Here is a 14,674-nt window from a genome sequence, read left to right as displayed (position 1 = left end):
CGGCAAACATAATTCGCCACTACATCACGCAGTCCTAGGTGCTTGGGAAGCGCCCAACTGGTGATGAAATAGGAAATCCAGCATAGTCATCTCGTTTACTGTGTTGTATTGACATAATAATAATGATGATAATTTATTTTATAATTTATTAGACTTGTTTGCCGCCCCTTTCCAAAGACTCGGAGCGGCTTCATGTGAAGAATGTGTTAAGATAAATGAAATTGAGGAGCACTCTCTAGAAAAGCTTGCAGAATTGTAAAAATATTCTCTGTAAATTGATGACATAACACACACAAAAAAGAATGAAGTTCTGCCCCAAAGACCATAAAATGATGATCTGATACGCAGAGTCTTTATTGTGAGTTGGTATTGTCCCACTATGCTTGTAAATCTGGCAGGCTACATGTTACCATAGCATCATATTCCCTGTATAATTGCCTGAGATTACAAGAAATTGGAAATTTTAGTTTTTAAAAAATGGCATAAAAATCAATCCTTATCAGAAAATAAAGTTTTGGCTCTCATGGATGTCACTTCTATTTTAGAGAACTCTGTATCATAATAGTATCAAAGCCCCTGGACCTTCAAAACTAGATTTAAAAATTAAGTGACTAAAGCCATCAATTTCTCTCCAACTATTGCTATGACCCACCTGATAAAAACAAACATCTATGTACAAAAATTCAAATTAAAACATTCCTAAAAACTGAGTCCATCCATGGCTAATATACATCCAGAAAAGGGATGACTTTGCTTCCACTACAGAACTGTTCAATACCATTCATGTGGACGAAAGCCAATGTACTCTCAGTTTTTAGTGACTGCTACATCATAAATCTAAAGTCTGACGCAACAGACCCAAGAAATAGTCATACGTAATCAATAAATAATAAGTAATATTATCTGACAATAAAACCTGTGCATATACATCAAAAACCAACAATGCAGAAAAGAGTTCTATCTACTGGAATTAACTGCTTAGCTAATTTGCTTTGCTAACTACTTGGTAACAATAATACTGCATCATATCTATACAACCACCAATGTAGAAATTCCTGGCTGTAAAAATGACTCTTCTTTTTCTGAAATGTTGAAGCCTGTAATATTCTATCCACATGAACACATATAAAAGTTCCAAATTTTGCCTAATATGATACCTAAAAGATCACACAGTATGTATCCAATATTTCAAGTGGAGTATTGTCTTGTATTAGTATTATTAGTTTATCAGAAGTAAAAATAGATTTTAAGGAAAAAAAGGCTTATCTTACAAGAAGGCAAAAAAGGTACTTACCCTGGGTTGCCAATTTTCATACTGTTTTTGCAAATTTGCACCAATGGTTTCTAGAGCTTTCTGTGGCCCCATTGACAGTGGATCTAAGAGACATAAAAGACTCATGAGATTTTGGGCAAGCACAATAAAATACACTGAAATCAGTTCAATATGCAAACAAAATCCATGTAGCATATTCTTTCTCCTGTTGTAGCAAAGTACATATTTCTTAGACAAAAATATTGTTGCAAAGATATCCAAGCATTTTCCCATAGCAGTCAAGTCAGTTACAGGGAAATAGCAGAATCTACAGCAAGGATCTACAACTATAAACACTCAAAGAGTCATTAGCCCCATTTCCCACAGAAAACACTGGGAGCCACAAAACCTGGATGGGCATGGCCAACTCAACATCACTCCAACCAAGTCACATGACCTGCCCCAGACATATGTATCCCGTGTTATGAGTGCTCCTTGTCCATCTCAGGTCATGTCTGATTTTGAAGAGGATGAGCCAGGCCCCTCGGGGTACCCTGGGCCAGGGGGACTGCCAGAGGAAGCTGAGAGTGAGGCAGAAAGTGACTGCGAAGAGCCTGAGGGGGCTGATATGACATTGGGAGAATGGTCTCAGTCAGACGGTGGGGAAGACATGTTAGTGGAAAACAACTGGATAAATCCTCGCTATAGAAGAATGGACAGAACGCGAGAGGAGATCCAGAGTAAAAGGTATTAATTCACAGCCTTAGCTCTTTGAGGTGTGATGTCACTTCCAGGCAATATAAAGGAATGGGATTGTGGGAAATGGGGCGTGGAACCTCAACGTTGTTCTATGGAAGAGATGAGAAACTGGAAATGTGCTTGAAAAGAAGTTTTAAAATCATGTTTTCTGCCTCAAAAAGACAATATCTGCTGGATGCTTTGCTAGGAAAAGTTTTTGGTGAGCTAATGCATATGTTTTGAATAAATGAATGGGTATTATCTAAGGAATGTAGATAAAGATTGAGTCTGGCACGCTTCCCGGACCCAGAGCAAGCTGGTTCTAAATGAGATTGAATCTGCTTCTATGCTACTTTTAACCCTGCATTTGCATTCATGTATTTGCTTGAGTTGAATAAAGAGTGAGTTTTATTAATAAAGAAGTGATTTTCCAGAGATTGGAATTTATCGGAAACCAGCAAAACAGAACACTTGGTTTTTGTGACTGGGTGTTTTCTGTGAGAAATGGGTCTTTCTTTCTTTCCCTTTCTCTTCTGTTTTCCTCTTTTTCCTTTCCCTCTCTCTTCCTCTTTCTTTGTTTCCTTTCTTTCTCTCCCTCCCTCCCCTTCTCTCATTTGTTTCCCTCTTTTCTCTCTTTCGCATTCTCTCCCTCCAGCTCTCCATTCTCTCCGTGTTTCTTTTTTCTCTCTCATACTCTCCCATCGTTTTTTCATTTCTTTCTTTTTCTCCCCCCTTCTCTCTCATTTCTCTCTCCCTTTCATTTCTTTTTCTTTTTCCTCTCCCTCTCTCTTTCTTTCTTTTCTTCTTTCTTTCTTTTCTTCTTTCTTTCTCTTCCATTTCCCTCTCATTTGTTTCCCTCTTTTCCCTCTCTTATTTTTCCCCCCTCTCTCCCTTCTCTCTCATTTGTTTCTCTTTTTCTTCTCTCATTTTCTCCATTTTCTCATTTCTCTTTTTCTCCCCCTTTCTCTCTCTTTCTCTCCCTTTCATTTCTGTTTCTCTCTCTTTTTTCTCTCCCTCTATCCCTCCCCGTTTATTTCCTTCTCTCCCCCTTCTTCCTCTGTTTCCCTCCTTCCTCTCCCTCTGGGAAATTGTTATGTAGAATTCTAGAATAGAAACAGTTAAAAAAAATTTATTTCACATATTTTCTATTAGAATTTCAGAACATCACAAATCTGACAGGCATAATATTAAGTTTTTTGTTTGTGTGATAGATCTATTTCTTAAAGGAACAAAGAGTGGAAGGTAAATATGTAATGCTGTTCTGGCCTAATCCAAATATGTCAAAAGATACACAATGCAAAGCAATCTCTTGTTCTACTTTTCTCATATTTCACTTAAAAGACGTCTCTAGAGAAGCCTATGGTTAGGTATAATCAAGGCTGCTACTGCAGTACAATAATGCAATCTGGTATGGGGTAAATTGTGTTAAAATCAATACAATTTGCAAGAAAGAAAAAAGCTTCTTATGAAAAAGTATCCATAGTTAATAGTTTTTGAGAAATTATTTTAAAATCATAGCAAATAAAACCATAGAATTGGGCGGGGGGCTATACATGGATGACCGTCTTTCACTAAATCAAGATCTATATTTCTTATTTCTACACCTCATTTTCCCATAGTTTCCTTTAGCAATGCAATCCGGGTGCCAATTGCCATTATTACAATCCCTGTGGAGATATTTGTTCTGGTTGTAATTTAACTTAAGTTATATAACAGAAAAGAATCTTGCTTGTATTTCTGTAAATTAGGAAAGAGGTAGATTTAGCTGATAGCTGTAACCTTATTAATAGCAAGAGCAATACCGCTTACACTTATATACCACTTCACAGTGCTTTACAGAGCACTGTAAATGATTTACAGTGTCAGCATACTGCCCCCAACAATCTGAGTACAGTGTTCCCTCGATTTTCGCGGGTTCGAACTTCGCAAAAAGTCTATACCACGGTTTTTCAAAAATATTAATTAAAAAATACTTCGTGGGTTTTTTCCCTATACCACGGTTTTTCCCACCCGATGACGTCATATGTCATCGCCAAACTTTCATCTGCCTTAAATAAATATATTTTTTAATAAACTTTAATAAATAAACATGGTGAGTAATAATCTGAATGGTTGCTAACGGAATGGAAAATTGCAATTTAGGGGTTTAAAGTGTTACGGGAAGGCTTGTAATACTGTCCATAGCCAAAAATAGTGTATTTACTTCCGCATCTCTACTTCGCGGAAATTCGACTTTCGCGGGCGGTCTCGGAACGCATCCCCCGCGAAAAGCGAGGGAACACTGTACTCATTTTACTGGCCTCAGAAGGATGGAAGGTTGAGTCAACCTTAAGCCTGGTGAGTTTCGAACTGTCAAATTACAGTCAATTGGCAGTCAGCAGAAATAGCCTACAGTACTGTGTTCTAACCACTGCACCATCACAGCCCTTAATAGTTCAGTTAGATTTTTATTTTCACTTCCATGACTCTTCCTTTGCCTAGAGAAATTTGATAAACTCAAAAAAAAATAGCCTATTTATCACAACAATACATCAACTTCAATTCTATGATCTCTGGAACCTTTTTCCCTTGAGGAAGAGGAAATAGGGCCCTGGTCCATGACTGCCAAGGCTGCTGGTTTTTTATAACTGTAATATACTAAATAAAAACAAGGAGGAGGTTAATATATGCCAATTTGATTTGGCAGCAAGTCACTTTAGGTGATGCTGCATGGTGCCTTGAATAAAAAAAACATAATCGCTCCTAACCTTTGTTACTGAAAACTGTAGGAAAATCTGCTGTTTCACTTATGCCTTTAAATCTAACAATAACTATACAAGAAAAACAGTTCTTCATGGAGTTAAGGAACCTGTAAAAGATGGGGAAATGCATGTGCTTCATTGATTATTTTGATTCTGCCAACCATATCAAGCTGTGTAGAGTGCTGAGAAAAATGGGAAATCCAGAATATCTCATTATTAATAATAATAATAATAATAATAATAATAATAATAATAATAATAATAATTAGATTTGTATGCCGCCCCTCTCCTCATGACGATATACAAGTCAGATCATATGAACAGAGACAATATAAATAGATCATGGTAAAACAGTTTGGTTCCATGTTGGCAAAGGTGACAAAAGGTTATATGCTCTTCCATTACTTACTCAATCTAAATGCTGAATATACTATTAAGTGAAGGAGGGTGGGAAGAAAGCAAGCGAGGATGGTTTTAAAAATGGAAGAAGAAATGTCAATAACCTGCTCTATGCTGATAATTGATAGCTGAAAATGCAAAGGATCTGCAAGCTCTAGTAATGGAATTAAAGGAGAATAGTCAACAAATGGGACTACATTTAAATATAAAGAAGATCAAATTAATGATAACAGATAGAACAACTGGCCTTAAACATGATGATGATATCAAAATGGTGGACAGTTTCTGCCTTTGAGGATCAACCATCAACAATAAAGGAACAAGCAGTCAAGAAATATGCCAGTGACTAGCACTTTTACATGAAGGTCTTAGAAAAAGCATACAAATACCATGATGTGTTTATACCTACAAAGATCAGAATTCTGCAAGCCATGGTATTCCTTGTGACACTCTGTGGAATTAAACTGGACTTTGAAGAAGCAAGATCAGAAGAATATTGATGCTTTTGAACTCTGGTATTGGAGAAGACTCATGAAAATATAAAGGGATACAACACTACCTATCTCCTATATAACACAGCTCCAAGTACCAAGAAGGCTCCACATCCATTTGCACTATTCAGACAATCCTGAAGGCACAGTTAAACCTCCAAGTGGCTTAATGACTCTTGGAAAGAGCACTAATGGCTAGATGACTGTAAAGAATATCAATCGTTCCATCCTCCATGATTCAGTCAGAACTGAAAAAGCTTCTTCAGAGAAGTTAAGTCTTCAAGAAAAAACAAAGTCCAGTTGCCTTTTGAAAAAGCACTTTTGGGACAATCATGACCTGGATATCTAAGAAACTCCACAGATGTGGATTGGCTCAGTTACAGAGACACTGGATACAATGAATACACCACTGGAAGACCTGAAAGACTAGGTAAGGGACGCATCTTCATGGAGAAAAATCTATCTGGTCCCTAAGAATCAATAATGGCTTGATGGCACATAATCATTCAATTTAGTAATCAAAAGGGGTAAAGAGGGTTGCGCTCAGCATTCAAAGTCAATGTGAACACACACAAAGGTAGAAAAGGTAACATTTACTACATATTCAAAACAGTATGCTAACTCATGAAGAAGGAGCTCACATATTTGTCCCTACTGTCTCCAGCATGCTTTTGAGAATAGAGTACAAGACGTTTCTCCAATACAGTACTGTGCTTCTGACAAAGTGGAGGTTTAAAAACTGGACTCTTTCCAAATTATCCCCTGAAGCACCATGAGAAGTTTGTAAAACTGCATGCAAAGAGAGATTAATGAGATATAGTGCAAGTTCAGCCAAAAAAAAAATCGTGTATTCTGAAATGTCAAGGGAAAATGTGTATTTTTAATGGAACCTATCTGACACCATGGACAAAAAAAGAGAGATAATTTTAGTATTGATTGGAGAAGCTATAGCAATAACTCTAGGAAAAGGGAACAAAGATAATGGAGCAGACATATTTCCCTATTCACAGTGTTAAAATACTATTAACAATTTTCAACATCGCAAATACCTGCTCTTAGCCTAATGTTTCCTCTCTATTCAGTTCATGCAAATAAGACTACCAAAGAAATTCTATTTATTCTAACAAATAGTGATAGTCAAAAAGAAATTACAAAAGCAACAATCCATCATAAGGCTATGAAAGTCGCCCAATCTGAAAATGGCTAAAACAGCAGCTCCACATCACAGAGCTGGATTACTTTGAATCTACCCATTTTTGCTCTCTTCAAGTTATCATTAAAAATTGAGATTAAGATGACTGTCCATGTAATCTAACAGTGATTAATGAGCAAAAATTTTAATTGCTTAACAACTTAGATGTTCTTTCTAGTCTACCAAAATGTTCAGAAAACATGGAGAATAAATTGTAATGGTGAATAAACATATCAGGAAAGATTTATAGTCAAGCAGTTAAGTGGAAGGGATTAACCAGAGAACACAAAAGAAGGTTAGTCAAATGATAAATAAAAGTGACTTCCTTTGTAATTCCAGCTATTAAAATTTATCATTTTTAAAAAAGTATAATTGATTCTAGGTCAAATCAACCAGTTTTGGGTGTATGAAGTTTATATTATAGCCATTTCTTTTTGTCTTAATATTCTGTAACACTATATATGCCATTTGTTAATGGACGCAAATATTTACTATAAGTAAATTAGACAAATTAGACGCCAATGGAAGCCAAATATTTACTATAAGTAAATTAGACAAATAGACACAGACAGATAGATTCTCTCTCGCACACACCTTAATAAACACAAAATTGTAGTTAAACAACAATGCTGTGCATCGTTTCAGATTCAAAAGGCAATATAATTCTGAGAAAAGACTATGTTTGATAAAAGGAGTTGATAATAATAATAATAATGATGATAATAATAATAATAACAACAACAACAACAACAGGAAAGCACCCTAACCATGAGTCCTTCATTTTTGGGCGGCATAGAAGTCGAATAAAAAAAGTAAAATAAATACCGGTAGCAAAAATACTCTGTTAAGAGTTCAAAAGTTGCAACAATGCATCATTGTTGAAGGATGTGGAGGAAGAAAGCAAATATTATATATAGAGATATGGATATGGACACACAAACACACACTAATGTACAATAATCATGCAACTGTTCTTTTTAAAAAAGGTCGGGATTGTGATGGACCTTTATATTGTCAATGGAAACCCAATTACAATATCCTCCAAAGATAGATGCTCATCACTAATAGGTTTACTTCCATGTTTTACTGTAATTTTCGGCATTTATTTTACTGTAGCAAAGGAAAAATGCACTGGATTTATTCTAGTTCTCTTTGTATGAAAGAGAAAGACTTTCTTTTACACACGACAATTGTATACCTGACAGCTAAGGTTCCTAGGCAGGATTGAGATTTGCTTTCACTTTTGTGTCTATGAGGGTATCTTTGAATGACTTTTAATGCACTATGGAATTCTAATTCCAGTGAAAGGCCAAGAGCCAAGTCTACCTTTGCCTTACAGTCAGCCCATCTGCAAAAACCTCTGGAAAACCTTGCCTTGTGTTGCTTGCCTTAAGACTGAAACACAGCTTCCATTACACAGTGTATAAAAAGAAAGATTTCTATTGAATTACATTGGTATTCAACACATTTCTAATACCATTAAACTACTTTTTGGCACAGAATGCTGGAGGGTATACATCCTTCTTAATGACATTTTTTACCCTATTATTGTGACATTTAACGTGCGGTCATAAAGCAACCCCAAATAAAAGATGGGCCTTTTTTTTCCTATAAAAAGTAAAGGAAATATTATAGTAACACTGGCTATTGCCTGGAAGAAAATCAGGAGATACACTACTGTTTGGCAGCCAATGCAGAGGAAACAGAATTGTATACTGCATCTCCCCATTAGGACATAACATATATTTTAATTTTAATTCCAAAAAGGATAGATTTAAGGAGAGCAAGTCCTTAGAGAGCAAGAACACAGGGCAGGAATCCACTGGCAGGGAGTAGATACTGCAAAGTGAAGCCACTATTTCTCTAAGTCAGTGGTTCTCAACCTTTCTAATGCCGCAACCCTTTAATACAGTTCCTCATGTTGTGGTGACCTCCAACCATAAGTCTAGCACCAATTCTCCCACCAGACTTTAGGTTGATTGGCAGGAAGTTCAGAGGGACACCCCCACTGTAAACAGCTGATTGGTCAGGTTGTAAAAATATGTTCCAAGGCACCAGAATAGAAGCTTTAGTTCCTAACACCATGGGAAATATGTCTTTTCCCATGGTCTTAGGCGACCCCTGTGAAACGGTCGTTCGACCCCCCCCAAAGGGATCCCAAGCCCCAGGTACAGAACCACTACTCTATGTCCTATCGAGCTGGAACATTCAAAATGGCAGTCAAGGAATGACCTTTTTTATCTTTTTGCTGAGAATGTATATTTTAGTTATTTCCCTTTCACTTTAATGGTTTCAATAAAAGAAAAAAATTAATTATGTCACCTCCAAGACTAATTCTTGTTTCACACTGTCCGGGACATATTAGAGAAAGAAGAGATTAGAATGTAATCCATACCTGTCTTGTTTCTGCCCATATAACACATACAAGCAAACCTACAAACCTACACAGATACAGAGCAAATAAATGTAAGAGGAGTGTTGTAGCTCACACGTGTCTGGTGAAATTGGTCATGGACTCGGAGGGCGCGGAGACAGTGGAGGCACGGTGCAGGCGTCCTGTGTTCCTGGCACCTGAGACTGACAGTGAAGGGGATGTGGTGTCAGAGTCTGAACAACAATCAGGGCCTTCTGCACTTCCTGAGATGAGTGACTCAGGAGAAGAGGATGCTAGAATTTGCAGGGCATATAGAAGGCATGAGTGGTTTGCTAGGAGGAGATTTACTGGCTATTGGGTCACGCCCTCACACTATTTAAGTGTGAGACGCGCCATGCCTCTTTGCAGAGAATACTGCAGTTCATTTCAGAAACATCTAGTATCAGCTATTATATTCAGATTGTGTTTCAAAAGGGCACATTCTTGGCTTTACTAATGAACTTCAGCCTTCCAGCTAGCTTCTGACATCTATGCTTTTGAAATCTTGCTTCACCTGGTAATTATTACTGTGTTTATCTTCTTTCTGGGACTCTGGCCAACTGATAAGACTTTGCTAAACTTGATTCTCCTTTTGAAAAAACTTTTAAAAGACTCTTAAAAGACTGAGACTTTTGTAAATATTAAATCCTTTTATTAGTTATCAAATTGGTGTGTATCTGATTACTGGGGGCTCGGCACTAAGACAGAACAAGAAGATTCCCAGTATCACAGAGGAAGTCCTAAACATGCCAATGTTTCTCAGAGATATTCTCTGATGGCTTATGGAGTTCTTTCCTACCACAGTTGTTAAAATGTTATCTAAAATAAACGTTGCACAGAGAAATACTAGTAAAAATGGGGGGAGGGCTCCAACATCAGTATACCTTTGTCACAAAACCCCTGCCTTTCTTTTTCTTCTTATGTTACACAATAAAATTCCTGACACATAGACAGCACGGAGTGAAGTAACTTCATACCTTACTGTTCCTCCTGCCATTGGCTTTTGGACTGCAGATATAATGAACATTCAAACTATTGCCTCTTCCACTTTTCACAGCTAAATGACTACAGAAGGAATCTTGACATTTTTCTAACATTCTTTTGTTTGGCTAGCAAACAGTAGCCAGCTGGTGCAAAACATATTCAAATCCTCTTGGACAATGAAAAATTGTGCAGAGCAACATTATTGAGCTGGTTATCTGCTACCTACATGGCATATTGAACAAACAAGCACAGATTGAGAAATGTTGCAATACAAAACTGTATACGTCAAAGGGAAAGGCAAAAGTCATTGCAACTGCAACTTAAGAGCACTGATTTCTAAAAACGTAAAATGAAGGTTATTAAAATTCTCCAACCACCAGAGTTACTCCAGAGTTATTTTTTTAAAAGTAGTTGTGGGATATAAACTGAACTCTTAAAAGTGAGAAATCTACAGTTACAGCCACAAAACTGAGCAAACATGTGTAAAATTATAAGCCTTTGTTAACATCTTTGCAGTAAATGCCAAAGTTTCTTTTTAAATCCTTTAAATCCAAAGTCCTCTTAGCAACTGCATTAAACTTGATGTTGCAGTAACTTTATAGGCTAAGAAAATAAAGCAAATCTTTATAAATAAATAAATAAATAAATAAGGCTACTAAAACAAAGATATCCAAACAATGCCAACAGGAAAATCTCTGGGCTGCTGTATTTTTTAAAATAAGTACTGTATTTTTCAGACTATAAGGCCATAAGGACACCAAGATTTCAAAGAGGTAAAAAAAAAAAGGTTTTGTCCTCCCTGGACCCCAAGAGCATTCTGCAAGTCTCCAAAACTCTCTGTGTGCCTTGTTTTTTGCAAAAATGGGCCTTTTTTTGCATAAACGGGGTCAGTTTTGCCTTCTGTCAGCCCCCAGGAGCAGTCTGCAGGCCTGCCAAACCCTCTGTGCACCCCATTTTTTGCAAAAACTGAGCCATTTTTCATCCATTTTTTTAAAAAAAGTGGCAAGCAGAGGGTTTGGGAACCCCATATAGTGCTCCTGGGGGTTGGGGGCAGACAAAAAAAAACCTGGGCCACTTTCACCCATTTGTTGTAAAAATGGGGTGCGCAGAGGGTTTGGCAGGCCTGCAGAGCGCTCCTAGGGCCATGGTGGCGAACCTATGGCACATGTGCCACAGAGAGCATGTGGAGCCATACCGGAGGGCACATAGACATTAGACATTGCCCTATGTAAGTTCCAGTGTGCTAAGCAGTTGGTTTTTGGTCTTGGGGAAGGCCGTTTCGCTCTCCGGAGTGCAAAAACAGGAAAACCAGACGTTTGGAAAACAGACTTCCGGTTTGCCCATTAAACTGTTTTTCAAAGCTTCCCTGAAGGCTCCGGAGTGCAAAACCCCAGCACAACGAGTCCATTTTCCCAAACTTCTGGTTTACCCATTTGCCCGTTTTTTGCATTCCGGTGCATGTGTGGGGACAGGGGGGATTGTGTGCAGGCACAGGGCCAGTGCGGGGAGTGCGCAGGCACAGGGAAGAGGGAATGGGTATGAGCATGTGCGTGCATGCTAGCATATGCACATACCCACTTTTGGCATGTGAACCAAAAAAGGTTCACCATCATTGTCCTAGGGGCTGGGGGAAGAAAAAAACACCGCATTGTTCACCCATTTGTTCGTAAAAAACAAGGGCGTTTTTACCTTCCCCCGCCCTCCAAGAGCACTTTGCATGCCTCCCAACCCTCTACACACCCCATTTTTGAGAAAAATGTAGTCCGTGGGGGCAAGGCCTTAAGAGGACAAAAATGGCTGCATTTGGTGTATAAAACACACCAACCTTTCCACTCTCTTTTAAGAGGGGAAAGGTGTGTCTTATACTCTGAAAAATACAGTAACTTTTATTTATTAAAATACTGCATTGGCTTGATGTAGCATTTTGTTCATACTGTTAAAATACTTTATCTTATTAAGGCCAATGAAGCACAAAACATTTCTCTAAGCAATATTAGTCATACTAAAAAAAATACAATGAAATACAAGAATGAACTTTGAATGATGAAATAGTGCCTCTCTTGGGAAACAAAGTCATGGCCTGAACAAATTATAGGAACAAGACTTGAGCCAAAAAGGTTTGGGAGAAGCTATAAGGGCAACATTCCCAAGAGGAAGGGGGCCCCAGCTCCTAGGCCCAGGAGCGTCTGCAACTCAAAGTCAATCTGGTCGGTACCAGAGTTCGTGCCAGTGAGTACAGAGGGGCAGGCCTCCCTAAACTTAAACCAAGGCACACTGGTTTGGAGGCCTAGACAGGGAGAAAAAGTCTGAGGGTCTCACAGCCTAATCCAGGGCCACGCGATGGACTTGATGGCACCAGGCGGGACGCACGTAGGCGATCCGCAAGTGCCGGAATTACTGGGTGCTGAGGGTCTTCGCGCCAAAAAAACCAACCGCTCCACCGTTTAAAAAACAGGAGGAAGACTAAAGTCCAGGGGACAGACAAGAGAGCTTGTTAAAGTGTCCCACACCGCCGGAGGAAAATTAGCCCCTTCTCTGCTATTTTTCTGGCTTGCCAGTAACCTCCAGGCCAAGTAGATTTATCGTAAATACAATTCGGCGGCAGCGCGGCTGGGGGATTACGAGGAATGTGGCTGTAGCCGCGCCTTCTCCCTTGGCGCCGAACCCAGTAAGACTGGCACGAAGCAAGGCAAGCTAATAGAAGGCAATTGTAAACTTTACTTAGCTGTATTGAAGAATTGAACGAAGAGGGAAGGTGTTATTGAGAGAGAGAGCCACCACATGTCCTGCCGGTTGCAGGACCGAGCGAATTCTGGGGAAGGGGCGGATCCAGCAGGCTTTTAAAAGACTAGGCTCAGTCCTATACAGATTGGACAGCAAGCAACCCACGTGACTGCTGGACCCGCAAACTGGCTTAACGGTATTAAGGCATTACTAATGGATTTATTAAGCATTTTGTACAGTGATACCTCGTCTTACAAACACCTCGTCATACAAACTTTTCGAGATACAAACCTGGAGTTTAAGATTTTTTTGCCTCTTCTTACAAACTATTTTTACCTTACAAACCCACCACCGCCGCTGGGATGCCCCACCTCCGGACTTCCATTGCCAGTGAAGCACCTGTTTTTGCGCTGCTGGGATTCCCCTGAGGCTCCCCTCCATGGGAAACCCCACCTCTGGACTTCCGTGTTTTTGTGATGCTGCAGGGGAATCCCAGCAGGGGTGTCCCAGCAGCGCAAAAACGGGCGCTTCACTGGCAACGGAAGTCCGGAGGTGGGGATTCCCAGCGAGGGGAGCCTCAGTGAAATCGCAGCATCACAAAAACACAGAGGTCTGGAGGTGTGGTTTTGAGGACTTCGGTGTTTTTGCAATGCTGCGATTTCCCTGATGCTCCCTTTGCTGGGAAACCCCACCTCCAGACTTCCGTTGCCAGCGAAGCACTCGTTTTTGCGATGCTGGGATTCCCCTGCAGCATCGCAAAAACACAGAAGTCCAGAGGTGGGGTTTCCCATGGAGGGGAGCCTCGGGGGAATCCCAGCAGCGCAAAAACGGGCGCTTCAGCTGGCAAAAGGGGTGAATTTTGGGCTTGCATGCATTAATCGCTTTTCCATTGATTCCTATGGGAAACATTGTTTCGTCTTACAAACTTTTCACCTTAAGTACCTCGTCCCGGAACCAATTAATTTTGTAAGACAAAATATCACTCTATTTATCTGCCACTGTAAGAAACATCCAGGGAAGAAATGGAGGACAGAAAAACAGCTCCGCTAAAAACAGAACGGACAGCCATGGCAGTATGAAGAGCTAGTAAGTAGGCTGGTTCTTTGATAATTCCTCTCCCGACAGGAAGAGGATTTTGCTTGTCCAAAAGTACTTCAGATATCTACTCCTCACAAGGAAACCGAACAAGCTCTGAGAAACAAGGGAGTAGCCAACAGCCATCTTGCTAAAAGGGGAAGCGCCTTTGAAAGGACACTGGGTTTGTCTATTTCCTTTACTAAACACTGATTGTTGGCTACTTTTCAGCTGTCAGGAACTCTTAGACTAAAACATTTTACAACAAAAAATTAAACAATATATTTTGGTAAGCAATGTGTGTTAAGATTATTCTGTACCATAGCTGTTTATATTTATAAATACTAACAAAAAATAAAGGAACCAATACTGAACTTATGTGTGTGGGGTTTGTAAGCAGTACAGAATTGTTTAGGAATTTGTGTGTGTGTGTGTGTTTGGGTGTTGTAATATTATTCTTGTAGTTATTCCCCTAAGCCCAGTGGTGGGCAGCAGCCAATGCACTCAGGTGTTCTGTACCAGTAGGAAATTCTGGGATGCATACGCAGCTGCGCATCCCCAACACGCCCCTACATGCCCCCATGTGAGATTTGGCTTCTGTGCATGCACAGTAAGCAAAAACTCATGTGAGAATGCGCGCAAGAGTGAGATTTCGGCAATATTTGA

At 39.3% G+C, this 14,674-nt stretch overlaps 1 protein-coding gene across 2 annotated transcripts in view; it reads right to left on the bottom strand.

Annotated features, from left to right (window-relative positions):
- The window catches only part of RPTOR (regulatory associated protein of MTOR complex 1), a 494,232-nt gene that overhangs the window by 440,461 nt on the left and 39,097 nt on the right, over positions 1-14,674 (bottom strand). For both annotated transcript variants that reach the window (XM_070740207.1, XM_070740208.1), the window contains exon 3: positions 1,295-1,377. In XM_070740207.1, coding sequence (XP_070596308.1) covers positions 1,295-1,377 — 83 coding nt within the window. The remainder of the gene's footprint in view (positions 1-1,294; positions 1,378-14,674) is intronic.

Source organism: Erythrolamprus reginae, chromosome 2, assembly GCF_031021105.1.
Source record: "Erythrolamprus reginae isolate rEryReg1 chromosome 2, rEryReg1.hap1, whole genome shotgun sequence".
Classification (NCBI taxonomy): domain Eukaryota; kingdom Metazoa; phylum Chordata; class Lepidosauria; order Squamata; family Dipsadidae; genus Erythrolamprus; species Erythrolamprus reginae.
Note: the sequence above shows the minus strand (reverse complement) of the source record. Positions and strands in the feature narration are given on the sequence as shown.